This window comes from Fukomys damarensis, unplaced genomic scaffold (assembly GCF_012274545.1).
Source record: "Fukomys damarensis isolate Sample0158 unplaced genomic scaffold, DMR_v1.0_HiC HiC_scaffold_11, whole genome shotgun sequence".
In the NCBI taxonomy this organism is placed as follows: domain Eukaryota; kingdom Metazoa; phylum Chordata; class Mammalia; order Rodentia; family Bathyergidae; genus Fukomys; species Fukomys damarensis.
The window spans coordinates 41095385-41110011 of NW_022900923.1; the positions used below are offsets into that span (position 1 = coordinate 41095385).

The window sequence follows — 14627 nt, forward strand, 5'->3', positions numbered from 1 at the left end:
AGAGCACACGCGTGCCTGTACACACACACACACACACACACACACACACACACACACACACGTGTGCGCGCAGCCCGGAAAATCTGATGAGTCTGCAGTGCTGAGTTTCCAGGCCCCCATCCAGGGCCGGGTGGGCGGCTCTGAGGTTTGGGGCTGGCTGGTGGGGGAGGGCGGCGGCCCCTGGCACTGGCCTGAGTGGGCTCCAGGCTGGGCTGGCTCTGACGCAGCTGCCCGCCCTGCCGGGTGGGTCTGGGGGAGTCTGGGCCTGCTGTTCAGTCTCTGCACCTGTCTGTTTCCTGTGCACACTCCCTTCCTGAGCTGCTGAGTCCTGGGCTTCCTTCCCAGGGCCCAGAGTGGAGCGTTTCCCCTGCCTCCCACCGGCTGACGTGGCGTGGGAGCACCTGAGTGTGCAGCGCCAGGTGAGCAGCTGGCTCCAGGTGGGGTAAGGCCTAGTCTGAGTTCCACATATCTGAGGTGCAGATGGACCCCTGGAGCCTGGTGGGGGGGCAGGATGGGCAAGGATCACTTGGAGGGAGTGTGGGGGCCAAGCAGACACCCTGGAGCTCTGCCACCTGGAGGGTTCCGATAAGAGAGGGCTGCTTTGCCATTTGTGCTCTGTGGTCCGAAGTCCCAGGTCCCAGTTCTTTCATGCCTGTGTCCATGAGAGCACGCTGCCCTGCGGATGCTCAGAGGGAATGCGCCGTCCACACCAAGCTCAGGACACAGCCATACAGCATGGCAGACCCCTCCCCGCCCCTGTGGAACTTGGACATCTGTCTACCACTGAGCCCCTCTTCCGGGGCCAGGGAGGGGAGTTAGCCAGCTCCCTTCCATGTGTCCATTTGCAAGGCTGTTGCTCCTCTGTTCTCCTTCCTGAAGGCCAGCGGCTGAAGTGGGGTGGAGGTGGGAGAGGACTGAAGGAGGTGGGCTCCGCCCGCAGTCTGGGAGTTGCAGTCCCTTCTACCTTCTGGGCCCACCGCCAGTCTCCGCCTCTCCCCTCACTCAGCTGTGCCAAGCCTAGGCGGGCCCCGCTCAGGGGCTGGGCTTCAGAAGCAACCCCTAGCTTTTGCTGCCTGCATCTGCTTGAAACACTGCCCTTCCCAGCCTTGCCCATCTGCCTACCCACCAACCAGCAGGGCAAGGGGCAGGCTGGGGGGCCGCCTCCTCCTCCGCTGCCTCCCAGTTTCTCCTCCGCAGGCATCACCGGGATGAGGCCCCTGATCCTGTTTGCTGCTGTCCTCTGGCTCCAGGGTTTTTTGGCCGAGGTAAGGTGGGCAAGGGGGGCAGTGCCTGGGGCTGGGCTCCTGCTCTCCAGGGCATCTCCAGCCCTCCCACCTCTCTGCAGTGCCCAGCGGCTGCTCCCTTCCTGCCCAGGACAGTGAGAGCAGAGGCTCCAGCCCAGCAGCTGCCTTTCACAGCTTGGGCTTGACTCTGGGAGACTCCCCTTTAACTGCTCTGGGGAAGCTGTCTCTTGATCCTCCTGTCTGTCCTCTGCTGCCTGTCCCAAAGGCCTGGCTGCCAGAGGGCTCTGCCCACCTCCTCCCCTCTCCTCCTTCCTGCAGGAAGGTGCACGCCTCTCCCTGGAAAGGTGCCCAGACGGGGAAGGTGGAGGTAGGTGTCTGGGGGGCCTCTGGGGTAAGGAGGGGGGGTGTACAGGGCTAATTTCTCATGCCAGGCCCTGCTTCTGCTCTGGCACCCCCTTTTGGCCTTCCATGGTTCTTTAGGGCAGAAGATTCTGGAGACTAAATGTACCCCTTTCCTGTAGGTCCATCCCTAAGCGTGAACGTCAGCAGCCAGGGCAGGCCTGCCATCCTCCTCCTGAGCTGGGCAGAGGCACAATCAGGTGAGCTTGGCCATGCTCTCCGCCTCACGCATCTGAGCTCACTTGGCTCCCCAGTCGGGCAGCAGCTCCAGGCCCACACGAGTGATTCCAGCTTCGAGTTCCAGAACCTGGTGCCAGGGAGTCTCTGCCAGCTGCAAGTGACTTCCCTGCAATCCTGTGGGCAGAATGTCACCGTTACCCTCACTGCCCGCATGGGTACGAGGCCTGAGAGTGAGGGAGAGGATCTAGGCCTGGGGTCAAGGCAGGAGGTGGCAGGGGTCAGGGTAGCTGCAGGGGACAACTTCTCAGAGAAGCAGGTCTGGTATGAGAGCCCATTAGGAATCACCACGGAGGGGGAGGTCCCGCCACACTGACCTTAGTTCTTCTCTCTCCCTCGGTGCAGCCCCATCTGCTGTCCACGGATTGCAGCTCCACAGCTCCGGGAGCGCAGCCAGCCTGGAGGCCTCATGGGGTGATGCCCCTGGGGAGAAGGACAGCTACCAGCTGCTCCTCTACCACCGAGGATCCCAAACGCAGGCACATAACATCTCTGTGTCCCCAGACATCCTGTCCTATAATTTAGGCAACCTCTTGCCAGGTGCCATTTATGTTTTAGAGGTTACTACCTGGTCTGGTGGTCTCCAGGCGAAGACCAGCATCCACCAGTGTACAGGTAAGCTGGGTACCTGGCAGGGCCCCGGTGGCAGCCAGTCTGGGAGCGATAGCAGAGATTGTGCACTCAGCCTTGTAGGCATCTGGGTCCCTGCATGGCTGTGCTCTTGGGGGGATCCCTAGGATCCACACCAGCACCTGGCTCCAGGGCCCTCCCCAAGTTTTGCTTTGCTCTGGCACCCTCTCTGCAGATCCTGTGCCTCCAGATCACCTGGTGCTGCATGCTCTGGGCACCAATGCCCTGTAAGCCTCCTGGAACAGCTCTGAGGAGGCCACCTGGCTCCACCTGGTCCTCACAGACCTGCTGGGTGGCTCTAACCTGACTGCAGTCATCAAACGAGGAGTATTGAATCATACCTTCCTCAACCTGTCCCGAGGGACCCGCTACGAGGCCACGGGGCCCAGTGCCACGGAGTGGACCTGTAAGTGGGGGGAAGGGGACACAGCAGAGATTGCTCAGTTCTTCTGCTCCGGCAAGAAGCTCAGATTCAGCTGTGGGGGGCGCTCTTCCGGAGGCTGGGAGAGCGTGCCCTGCAGCTGCCTGGTGCCGCCTGAGAAGATGACAGAAGGAATGGTTTCCAGCAGTTGAGCCTCTCTCTGGGGTGGGCTCTGTGCTTGGCACTTTCTGTGTATGGTTTCATTTACTTCTCAAGCAAACCCTGTGTGGCTCTGTTAGCCCGTGTTACAGCAGAGGGAACTGAGGTGCACAGAGAAAGAAGCTGAGGTTGCGCTGTAGGATAGTTAAAGAGTGGAGAAGCCAAGTGCCTGGGCTCTCAGTTTCTCTTCCGCCACCTGCTGGCTCTGGGTCTCTGGACGAGTCTCGTACTGTGTGTGTGATCCTCAGAACCTCGCTGGCAGACACAGATATGCCCGTGTTCCACCATTGCTGTCCATGGCCACATGGCAGCTGCCAGATGCTGGTGTTCATCTGGGGTGTGGCAAATACGTTTATTTATTTATTTAAATTGAGTTTATTGGTACATTGATTTATTAATGGATCTTGTACCTTTACATGATATTTTTTCCCCTTGTCCCTGCTAAATTTATGAAAACTATTTATAGGACAACTTTCCAGACTAACGTCTGGATGAGACCCAACCTGTAGCAAGCAGCTGTGGCAAAGAGCGATAGCTCTGCTCCTCCTCTTGGTCCCTGTGTCTCACCTGGTGCTGAGGCCTTTCAGGAGCATTTGCCCCCTTTCCACAGATCCCTCTGCCCCACTGGACCTGGTGCTGACTCCCGTGCCTCCCAGACTCTGGGCAAGCTGGAAGGCAGGGCCAGGAGCCCGAGAGGGCTACGTGCTGAAGTTAAGTGGGCCTATAGAGAAGAATGCCGCTCTGGGCCCTGAGGCCTGTGATGCCACATTCCCAGGGCCCCTGCCCTCTGGACACTATGGTCTGGAGCTGGAGGTTCTGGCCGGGCCCTATGATGCCTGCACTCAGGCCAGTGCCTGGCTGGATGGTGAGTCTGGGCTGGACAGATCCAGTGGGCTCAGGGCCACCGGCCTTAGGAGGCAGGTGAGTTCTCATTCTCTGGGGCTGCTTTCCCCGCCAGATTCTGCGGCCCAACCTAGGTAGAGCCCTGGTGCCAAGCTGGAGCTGGACGGACTGGAGGCCACCAGGGAGCCTGGGAGGTGGGCACTGCTCTATGCCGATGGTGACTCAGGCCTCCTGGGAAACATCTCCATGCCCTCTGGTACCAATCACATCACCTTCTTTGGGCTGGTGCCCGGGGCCCGCTACCGGGTGGACATTGCTTCATCTCTGGGCATCGTCACCCAGAGCATCACAGGCCACACACGTGAGTACCAGCCACTGTGTCCCCTGGACTCAGGCTGGAAGGCCTTGGCTTGGGGCGGCAGTCATCATGGGAGAGGCCGTGAGCAGCATGCAGAGGGCACTGCAGGGCCACTGACGCGATATGACCCCTCACTAAACTGCCCTCTCTTCAGGTCCTCTGGCGCCACAGTCCCTGGAGGTCACCAGCAGGGCCAGCCTGTCTGGTCTGACCATTGGCTGGGCCCCAGCACCAGGGCAACAGAAAGGCTGCATAGTCACCTGGCACCAGGAAGGCAGCCAGAAGGGCCTGGGCAGCCGTGTTGACTTGGGCCCAGACAATTCCAGCGTGGCTCTGAGGGACTTGGTGCCTGGCTCCTGCTACCGTGTGTCTGTGTGGGCCTGGGCAGGGAACCTCAGCTCCAGCATCCAGGGAACCCGCGCCTGTACCTGTGAGTTCCTGGCCCAGCCAGCCCAGGGCACTGGGTGGGGACCAGTTTTCTCTACTCTCTGCCCTCTGTGCGCCATACTCCGGACTCTGAGGGCCACGAGGCCAAGGTGGGGCATTTTATGAATGCCTTGCGAACATTTTCTACCTCCTACCAAGCGGTTGGCTAGCCATGCACTCACCCACTTGTCCCTGTGTCCCCCCTCCCTTTTCCCCCTCCCTCTCTTCCTTTCTTTCCTCCTTCCTTCCGTTTTCTTTTCCTTCCAGCAAAAATTTAATTAATTCCTCTCATAGGTATTAGGCAAAAATTATGAACAAGACCGACAGGAAGATTGACAGGTGGTTTATAGCTGTCATGTATGTGACTTACATACGTGTCACACTAAGTCTAGTATTGGTAGGAACATGCATGATGCCTCCCTCTCTTCCTTTCTTTCCTCCTTCCTTCCGTTTTCTTTTCCTTCCAGCAAAAATTTAATTAATTCCTCTCATAGGTATTAGGCAAAAATTATGAACAAGACCGACAGGAAGATTGACAGGTGGTTTATAGCTGTCATGTATGTGACTTACATACGTGTCACACTAAGTCTAGTATTGGTAGGAACATGCATGATGTATTAGCTTGAATCATATGAAACTGCATTCGGGTTGGTTAAAATGGCTGAATGTCAGGCGTTGTATGTGGTTCAGTCTGATGTTGTGGACAAAAGGGACACCTGCTTAGAGTCACAACCGGTTTCCCAGAGGAGGGGAGTGAGCTGAGGGCTGGGAGAAGGCTTTAGCAAGGAGCGGGGGCTTTAGCAGGCAGCAGAGCCCACAGCCCAGAGGCAGATGGACAGACTGACACCTGTTGCAGCAGATGAGCTGGAGAGCGGGACCGGGCGGGGTGTGAGAGAGCAGGAGCAGAGCTCACAAAAGTGCAGCAAACCAGACTATGCCCTCGCCGTACCATGGGGACAGCGTACGGGCAGGGCAGGCTTCTCTGCAAGAAGTTTCTCTGAAAAGCCCAGGAAAGTGGGTGTTGAGCCCCATGGAAGCTGGAATTTTAGGGTGGGAGGCTTTGGACCTTGTCTGGGAAAGAAGAGGGAGGAACCGGAGTCATTCTAAATGTGTTTCTCCTGTCCTCCAAGCCCCTGCCCCACCCGCCAATTTGAGCCTGGGCTTGCTGTCAAGCCTCCTGTGCTGAGGGCTTCCTGGAGTCTCCCACCAGGTGGCAGGGATGGTTTCCGGCTGAGGCTCTATAGCCTGAACCCCTGGCTCTGGACAGTGAGGAGACCTTGGGCCCAGAGTCCCAGAACTTCTCCTGGGCCCAGCTGCCCAGGGGCTCCAAGTTCCTGGTGTGGCTGGCTGCCCTGCAGGGACTGGAGGAGAACAGCAGCGCCAACGCCGCAGGCTGGACACGTGAGTGTCCTCCACAGGGGCCTCCCTGCCCTTGTCCTTTGGACCCTCCACCCCACCCTGGGCCTTCCCTCTCCCATCAGGGCCACCACTGCTGTCCTTTAGCACTGGACAGAGCTGGAAAACATCTCACCATGGAGCCAGGAGAGCTGGATTCTAGCTGGGGAGAGCAAGGCTTGTCCTCCTGAGCCTCAGTGTCCCCATCTAGAAAGAGGAGCATTGAAGAGGGGACCGGGCTGGGCTGGTGGGGCTGAGTCCTGGGCTCAGACTCTGAGGACAGCAGGGCACCGCCTGGGCCCCGGACACCTGTCTGTCTGTCCACCTGAGCTGCTTTAGAAGCTCCTTGGCCACAGGGACTGGGAAGAGGCCCATGGCTCAAACTTCCTGCTGCCCAGCGCGGCTCTGACTGCGGGAGGGGTGGTGGCACGGGGATAGCATGTGACTAATTCCTCCACTCACCCCTATTGGAGCATGGGCCCTGCTCCCTGGGACAGCTGATGGACCTGGCTTCGGGCTGGGTCATGGGCTGCCCTGAACCCTGGCTCCATCCTGGGTGTTTCCTGACTTGGCCCAGCGTGGAGGCAGCAGTAGGAGACCGTGGGAGGCCCAGAAGAGGCAGGTGTTTCCATGTTTCCTTTAGAGTCTTTCCTCTCCTCTTGTCCATGCCCCATACCTTGCCTTCCCTGCAGCCCCACTCGCCCCTCCTCTGGTGAATGTGACCAATGAAGGCCCCACCCAGATCCGGGCATCCTGGACTCATGCTTCTGGGGCCCGGGACAGCTACCAAGTGACCCTGTACCAGGCAGGTGCCCAGGTGGCCATGGGCACCGTGGGAGCAGAGGTGAACAGCACAAGCTTTTCCATGCTGACTCCAGGCACTGAGTATGAGGTGGAGGTTGGCGTGTGGGCTGGGCCCCTTCGCACCCGAGCAGCCAATGTTTCTGGCTGGACCAGTGAGTGGGGCCTGGGAAGAAGGCAGTGAGTTGGGGAGAGGTGGGAAGGGCTGCTTGGAGACCCCTGGGTGCCTCCTTCGGTGGCATCTTACCCCCTACCACCCCGCCTCCACTCTGAGGGTCCTTTGTGGGTCAGTGAGCCCCTGGCACCATGCCCAGGGCTCTCAGGACCAAGGCCGGTGGCCCGGTGACCTCTTGCACTTCCCTCTACAGCCCCCTGCATGCCCTACGAGGTATTGGTGTCCATGCAGGCGGACAATGCTGTGGTCAGCCTGGCCTGGGCCAGTGGCCCCTTCGGGCAGGGTGTGTGCCATGCCCGGCTCTTGGAGTCTGAGCAGCTGTCATGGGAGCAGGCCCTGGAGCTGGGCCAAGCCCGCCTCATGCTGAGGGGTCTCCCGCCGGGCTGCAGTCTCTCTCTGCTGGTGCTGTGCTGGGCAGGGCCGCTCCAGGCTTCTACCCACCCCGTGGTGCTGCCTGTCGGTGCGCTGTGGTCTCTGGGGGAGCGTGGAGGGCCCTGTCCAGGCTGGCAGCACTGCCATTCTGTTCTGAGCTGCCTGCTCGTTCCAGGCGGATGTTGTGCCCACCCCTTCCCTGAGTGACACCCTCTAGACTCCTCCAGATGAGCAGCAATGCCCAAAAGAGTTGTTTGTCCCCTGTGGCTGATGCCTTTCCCTGAGCACAGATGCCCAGTCCCTTTGTACCTTAGCGCCCCAACCCGATGCCATCCTCTTGGGGTGTGCTGACGCCCCACATAGCAGTGCCTTTCGTGCCACAGAGCCTGGCCCCGTGGAGGATGTGCGGTGCCAGCCCGATGCCACCCACTTAGCCTTGGATTGGACAAAGCCTGCAGGGGACGTGGCCGCCTGCCTGGTGGTGGTGGAGCAGCTGGCAGCAGGAGGGGATGCTCACCTCATGTTCCAGGCCAACACCTCCGAGGATGCTCTCACATTGTCCAGGCTGGCGCCTGCCACGTCCTACCACCTCAGCCTCACGGTGCTGGGCAGGAATGGTCTGTGGAGCCGGACAGTCACCCTGCTGTACACTACTTCTGCGGAGGGTAGGCACTTTCCCGCACCTCAGGCCCCCTCTGCTCCCCAGGGCCCCTCACTCGCTGGTCCTGGCTCCAGGGCTCTCCCTGCTTTTCCTCTGGCCCTCGTGGTGCTAGTTTGATACCTTACACACACTTCACACCCTGGGGCTCTGGCCAGCGAATCTTCCCGTCCTCACTCGGTTATGTCCAGTAGCCATCTGCTGCCAGGTGCTATAAGAGGTGCTGGGCACAGGAAGGCATGGTCCCTGTCCTGGGAGACTTGACAGGCCTGCACTTTCCTCTTGTCTGTCCCCAGCCTGGCACCCCCCGGAGTTGGCTGCAGCCCCCCAGCTGGCGGAGCCCGAGGTGGGATGGGGGTGGTGATCACGGGGCATGTTTGGCAAGGACGACGGGCAGATCCAGTGCTACGGGGTCATTGCCACTACCAACATGTCATGTGAGTCCCAGGCCCGGAAGGGGCTGGGAGGCCTGGGAGTTGCCAGTGTGGGCTCGTGAGAGGGACTCTGGAGCTCAGGGCGCTTTTGGGGGTAGGAGTGGCGTTGGATTGAGTGCAGGGAGCATGCTAGGAAACACGGTGGCTCCCGTGCGGCGGAGCCTGGGGTCTCAAGCCCACGGCCCACCTCGCTCCACTTCTCCCATTCCTCTCCCAGGGGTGCGGCCTTCCCGGGAGGCCATCAGCCACACGTGGTATGACCACTGCTTGGAGGACATGACTCCTACCTGGCCATCCTGCTTCCCAACCCCTTCTGTCCAGGGCCCTGGATGGTGCCAAGATCCTGGACAGTGCCTGTGGGCACAGAGGACTGTGGCCTCACTCAGGAGCTATGTAACGGGCAGCTGAAACCAGGTTCCCAGGATAGGGAGGGAGCCAGTCTAAGAGTCCTGTAGGGCTTGTTCATTCATTCTTCCAACAGCAGATCTGGATGGAGTCACAGAAGGAAGGCGTGTGCTACTCCGTAAGGGCCAACAGAGATATTTTGACTGGGTTTCCTGGCAGGCAAGGCAAAAAAAGGAACACCCATCTGTTACATGGATCTTCTTTCAAAGAGGACCCAGAGATGTGTTCTGTTTGGGCACATGAGGGCAGAGTTAAGGTGGTCCAGGTGCCTCCTTCCTAGGCTTCTTCCTGCTCTCCTGAGGACCAGGGCAGGAAGGTGGTGGAGAAGCTGGTGGTGGTCTCACCAGTGGCAGGGAATGGACGCACAGCCTCTACTTAGCGGAGGGAGCTAGTGCTCACTGAGCACGGCTGCGGGGCCTGTTTCCCTGGAGGGGCTTAGCCTCATAGGCTGCCCTTTCCCGACAGAACATCCTGCTGCTCTGCCCCAGGTTCAGTGTCGCCGCCTTTACCAGGCCCAGCGCCCCCGACACCGTCATCTCCTTCTCAGCCTTCTCAGGTAGGGCAGGCACCTGGCTGGGGTTCCTGTGGCACGGAGGTGGGGAGAAGTCTGGGGCTGGGTTCTGGTTCTGAGGCTCAGACACAGGCTGCAGTGAGGGGCTGAGCCCAGCTCCCGGGACATCATGCGCCACCTAGCGGAGCTGAGGCCCAGAGTCGCTGATGAGGAGGCCTGGGTGACAGGAATGACAGAGCCCTGAGGAGCTGCTGTCCACGGCCCCAGGCCTCCTGCACTGTCCTTTGAGCCCACTGCTCCTGGTCACTGAGCTTCTGAACCAGCACCGGTCAGGAACACACGGCCACTCGCCAATGCCAAGTAAACCCCTAGTGTAATCTGGAACCTCCTAGTAGCTATGCTGGAAAAGTAAAAAGATAGCTGGGGTGTAACTCAGCAGTTGAGGGCTTACCTGGCGTGCGTGAGACCCTGGGTTCTATCCTCAGTGCCACAAAATGAAAGAAAGCCAACAAACAAAACTGAGTGGGGTATGGTGGCCCATGCCTGTAATCCCAGCACTCAGGAGGCTGAGACGGGAGGTTCAGTTTGAGTTCGAGGCTAGTCTGTGCTACATAGTGAGTTCAAGGCCAGCCTGATCTACGTAGCGAGACCCTGTCCATGTGGAAGAAGACATTGCTCTAGAAGGTCCAGGAAGCTAGGCCTTTTCCTGATCCTTTTGAGGGTGTCAGGGAGGGGAGGGCCATTAGCATCCTCGCCGTATGTTCTTAGTTCTCAACTTGGCCACTTCTGGCCTCATGCTGCCTCTAGGGCTTCTGGGGGCACAGAGGGCTGTCACTGTGCTCTCCACCTGGAGGCCCCAAGTCCAGGAGAGGCTGGCACGGACTGCAGGGCCAGGGGAACAAGGCTGCCGTGCTACACCCTTCCTGGTCCTCCACAGAGCCCAGGGCCAGTGCCCCCCTTGCAGCGGTGCCCCTGCCAGCCGTGGTGGTCATCATGGTGGGCTGCGCTCTCACTGTCTGTGCCGTGCCGGGCCTACTGGGCTGGCAGCAGGTGAAGGGACAGAGGTGAGTAGAGGGGCCTTGGGGAGAGCCCTATGACCAGGGGAGCCAGTGAAGAGCCCTGGGGCTGCCTTCCACAAGCCTCTCTGCCTCTCCTCAGCAGGCCGAAGGACAGCTCCTCCCCCGAGCTGACATCTCCTGGCCTGCGGTGAGTGTTCCTTCGTATGCTCCCTCCTGGGTGGCAGCAGCATGGCCGCGCTGTGCAGGGTCACAGTGGCATTGCCAAGGTTCCCCAGGCAGCCTCTTCCTCTGACCGCGCCCAGAGAGGGGCTCCAAGTCTTTGCTGGCCTCCTCACCTCCCACTGCACAGGCAGACTCTCCTTTCTCCTCCAAACTCACAGTAAAACGGATTTCCGGAGCACTGGAGGTATAAGTGGTAAACAGCTCGCCTAGCATGCACAAGGCTCTGGGTTCAAGCCCTAGTACTGGGGGAAAAAAATGGCTGTGTGATTGTGGGATCCAAACTCTGATAGGGTAGGCAGCTGACCTCAGGGGAGCATTGGAAGGTTTCTGCTGACAGGATTCCTTCCTCCCCAGGAGAGGTCAGTTTGTTTTTTTTTTTGTACTAGGGATTGAACTCAGGTCCCTTACACTTGCAAGGTAGGCTGTGGTACCACTGAGCTAAATCCCTGGCCCCCAGAATAGTGTTTGATCAAATATCTGGATACCATGGCTCTGGATATCACGTTGACACGAGACAGAACCACTACGGCCACCTACTGCCAACCCTGCTGGCTTGGACTAACTGCATGTATTATACTAGGCTAAATCTCCTTTCCCATATTGGCTTCCTGTTGACTTGACCTTAACTGAACACCGGCCATGTAGGGAGGGGTCACACTTACACGTGTATGCCTGTGTAGCTGCTGTCTCCTGCCTCCTCTCCCTCTCTGCCCTCCTCTTCCATCTTCCCATGTTGGTTCGCTGCCCAGGCTGGACACAGGAGGATCTCGCTGAAAAACAGGTGGCTACACTCGGGACCTGCATTCGCCACAGATCCCTCCCTGGGATCGGGTTGTGCAGCCGGCTCTGCACCTGTCGCCTCCCTCTCCCACCAGGTGGACCCACCGGCCCATCCCCACGCACAGCTTCCGGCAGAGCTTTGAGGCCGAGTGCGCACGCACACCAGGCTTGCTTTCAAGAGTTTGAGGTAAGGCCTGGTCTGCCCACAGGTTCGGGAGGGAGGACCAGAGGCCCTCTAGGCTGGGCTGGACCCACAGTCACCATGCCCACCCCGCAACTGCTGCATTTCTGTAACCAGTGCCTGCCTCGATCACTACAGGAACTGAAGGAGGTGGGCAGGGAGCAGCCCGGACTGGAGGCCAAGCACCCTGCCAATAGCACTAAAAACCGTTACCCACATGTGCTGCCCTGTGAGCGGAAGGGCGGGACAGGCCTGGGCGGAGGGCCAGCGCTCGGCCTGGAGGAGGACCCCGGACACACGGCTTCTGCCCTCTGCAGATGACCACTCCAGGGTCAGGCTGGCCCAGCTGGAGGGAAAGCCCCATTCCGACTACATCAATGCCAGCTTCATCCCAGTAAGGGCCGCAGCGGGGCTGCCTGGGGAGCCTGTGCGGGACATGTGCCGGCCCACAGGACACGATGTCCTGCCCCACTGTAGCAGCCATGCGTGAAGCCGTGGGCGGTTTGAGGGTCTGCCGGTGTGCTAGGCTCTGTGCTGGGCCCCAGGACAGGACAAAGCCAGCCACATCCATGCCTTGCAAGGAAAGAGCACGTGGTGTGTGTGACAAGTGCTGGGTAGGGGAGCAAGCACTGTGCTCAGAGCTCACAGGACAAGTTTGGTCCACCCGAGGAAGCAAGAATGACTTCCCAGAGGAGGGGGCACTTGATCTCTTGAAGGACGAGTTGCATTTTGATAAGAGATAAAAGAGAACAGGACATCATTCCAGCCAGATGGAAAATAGCCAGGCAGGAATTACAGACTATGTGTGTGTGTGTGTGTGTGTTCGTGCGCGCAGCAGGTGTACGGTGCTAATGGAGTGTATATAGGTGTGTTGAGGGTTGGGGGATGGAAAGTCAGAGTGGGGTTGGATGAAGAGGGACCTTGGGTGTTAGTCTGAGGGCTCTGGATTCTATTTGGTGGGCAGTGGGGAGCCATGGCAGGTTTTTGAACATGGAAGAGAGGTAGGGTTAGGTTTTAGAAGGTCACTAGGTTTGGTGGCGAGGGTGCACGGGGTAAGGCTGTTTCTATGCCTGTGTCCTGTTACTTTCATGTAGGGTAGTGGGTGGTGCTAGTGTCCCCGAAGTCACCTGTCCCTTGTGAGCACTTGGTGTATGCGCGTGTTCATGTGTTTGTGCACGCGTAGGCATGTACACAACCTCTTCGCTCCTGGGGGCCACACAGAGTCACGACTCCTGCCGCATGTTTAGTGGGGCCAAGGGGCCAAGACTCACCTGTTAAATGTGTTCCCGCCCTCCACCCTGCTCCTTAGGGCTACACTCACCCACGAGAGTACATTGCCACCCAGGGTCCTCTCAAGAAGATACTGGAATACTTCTGGCGGCTGGTGTGGGAGCAGCAGGTCCACACCATCGTCATGTTGACCGTGGGCATGGAGAACGGGAGGGTGAGCGCGCCCTGTGGTTTCCTGGCATGGCCGGCAGGGGCCCCACGTCCTCCTTGTAGGGATGGCCCCTTTTCTATCTTCTGCGGGAATGTGGGCAGACAGGAGTGAGGAGGCCGGTCAGGCCTGGGGGTGGGTGAGTGGGGGGTCCCCCAGAGTCACCGGAGGTGGGGAACAGGGGGAGCGACCGGGTACATAAGCTCCTGGCTTGACTTAGGGACTTGGCCACCTTCCTCTCCGTGAGGCTGGGGCACCTCCTGTGTTTCTGGCTCTGTACAGACCGAGAGAGGCTGCCAAGTCTGTCCTTCCGCTGGGGAAGCAAGGCAAAGGCAGAGACCTCCTGGATGGGGGCCACCAGTGTCACAAAGGAGCCTGTCACTGACGCAGAGTTCCCCTGGCCACACGAGGGTCCAGGGAGGGGGGACTTCTGCAGGAGGTGGCCTCAGAGCTGGGGGGTACAAGGAGCAGAATTTCTTCAGAGTGGCAGGCACCGAAAGATGGGCGAGCAGAGCTGGGATGGACACAGCAGGGGTGGCAGTGACGGGGCCAGACCCACAGCCACTCTCCCTCTCTGCCCTCGTCCTAGGTGCTGTGTGAGCCTTACTGGCCGGCCTGCACCACCCCCGTCACCCTCGGCCGCATCACCATCCACCTCCTGGCTGAGGAGCCCGGGGAGGAGTGGACCGAGAAGGAATTCCGGCTGCAGCACGTGTGTGCCCAGGGGACAGGGCGGGCGGGGCGGGCGCAGGGCCCTCACGGCCCCTTCCTGCTGCAGGTCACTGTGCTCCACCAGCCCTGAGGAGCTGGGGTTGGGTAGAGAGGTGAAGGGCTGCCCCCCCCACAGCCCTGGGCTGCCCAAGAGGGCTGTGACCCCTGGGGCAGGGAGGCCAGGGACAGGAGTTACCCCCTCCCGGGCGCCCCCTGCAGGCAGAGGTGACCCAGGAGGCTGGACAGGTACAGGGACTCTGGTGGGGGACACTCCGTCCAAGGGGGCCTCACCCCTGCCCTCAGCTTCTGGGCACGTTGAGGGTAGGAAGTCACAGTGCAGTAGCGCAGCCCTACCCTCCTGCCCACCCTTCCTTCAGGATGCCCAGCACAAACAGCGGAGGGTGAGGCAGCTGCAGTTCACCACCTGGCCCGACCACAGTGTCCCCGAGGGCCCTGGCTCCCTGCTCACCTTTGTGGAGCTCGTACGGGAGCAGGTGAGGGCCACCCAGGGCACCGGGCCCATCCTGGTGCACTGCCGGTGAGGGTGGCAGAGGGGCTGCAGAGGACCCCTGCCTGGCCTCGAGTAGGGGCACAGTGGGGACACAGGCGGCTCCCCAACTCAGCTCCGCAGGGGCTGTCCCTGCAGCGCGGGTGTTGGCCGGACAGGCACCTTTGTGGCCCTTTTGAGGCTGCTGCAGCAGCTGGAGGAGGAGCAGGTGGTGGATGTGTTCAACGCAGCATACGCGCTCCGGCTGCACCGGCCCTTCATGATCCAGATCCCGGTGAGGGCCTGGGCACCCCGGGGGAG

At 60.0% G+C, this 14627-nt stretch overlaps 1 protein-coding gene across 1 annotated transcript in view; it reads left to right on the plus strand.

The window, feature by feature from the left end:
• Window positions 1–14627, plus strand: part of LOC104876855 (receptor-type tyrosine-protein phosphatase V-like) — an 18650-nt gene that overhangs the window by 982 nt on the left and 3041 nt on the right. Inside the window, 29 exon segments of the mRNA XM_033762164.1 lie at window positions 346–419; window positions 1198–1265; window positions 1563–1611; window positions 1766–2038; window positions 2226–2495; window positions 2686–2916; window positions 3701–3955; window positions 4049–4294; window positions 4446–4721; window positions 5848–5877; window positions 5880–5963; window positions 5966–6118; window positions 6805–7068; window positions 7282–7548; window positions 7844–8125; window positions 8415–8555; window positions 8770–8814; window positions 8817–9003; window positions 9446–9513; window positions 10406–10532; window positions 10627–10674; window positions 11585–11635; window positions 11637–11676; window positions 11809–11899; window positions 11988–12064; window positions 12980–13114; window positions 13698–13820; window positions 14197–14313; window positions 14443–14601. Coding sequence (XP_033618055.1) covers window positions 1209–1265; window positions 1563–1611; window positions 1766–2038; window positions 2226–2495; window positions 2686–2916; window positions 3701–3955; window positions 4049–4294; window positions 4446–4721; window positions 5848–5877; window positions 5880–5963; window positions 5966–6118; window positions 6805–7068; window positions 7282–7548; window positions 7844–8125; window positions 8415–8555; window positions 8770–8814; window positions 8817–9003; window positions 9446–9513; window positions 10406–10532; window positions 10627–10674; window positions 11585–11635; window positions 11637–11676; window positions 11809–11899; window positions 11988–12064; window positions 12980–13114; window positions 13698–13820; window positions 14197–14313; window positions 14443–14601 — 4146 coding nt within the window. The 5' untranslated portion in view covers window positions 346–419; window positions 1198–1208.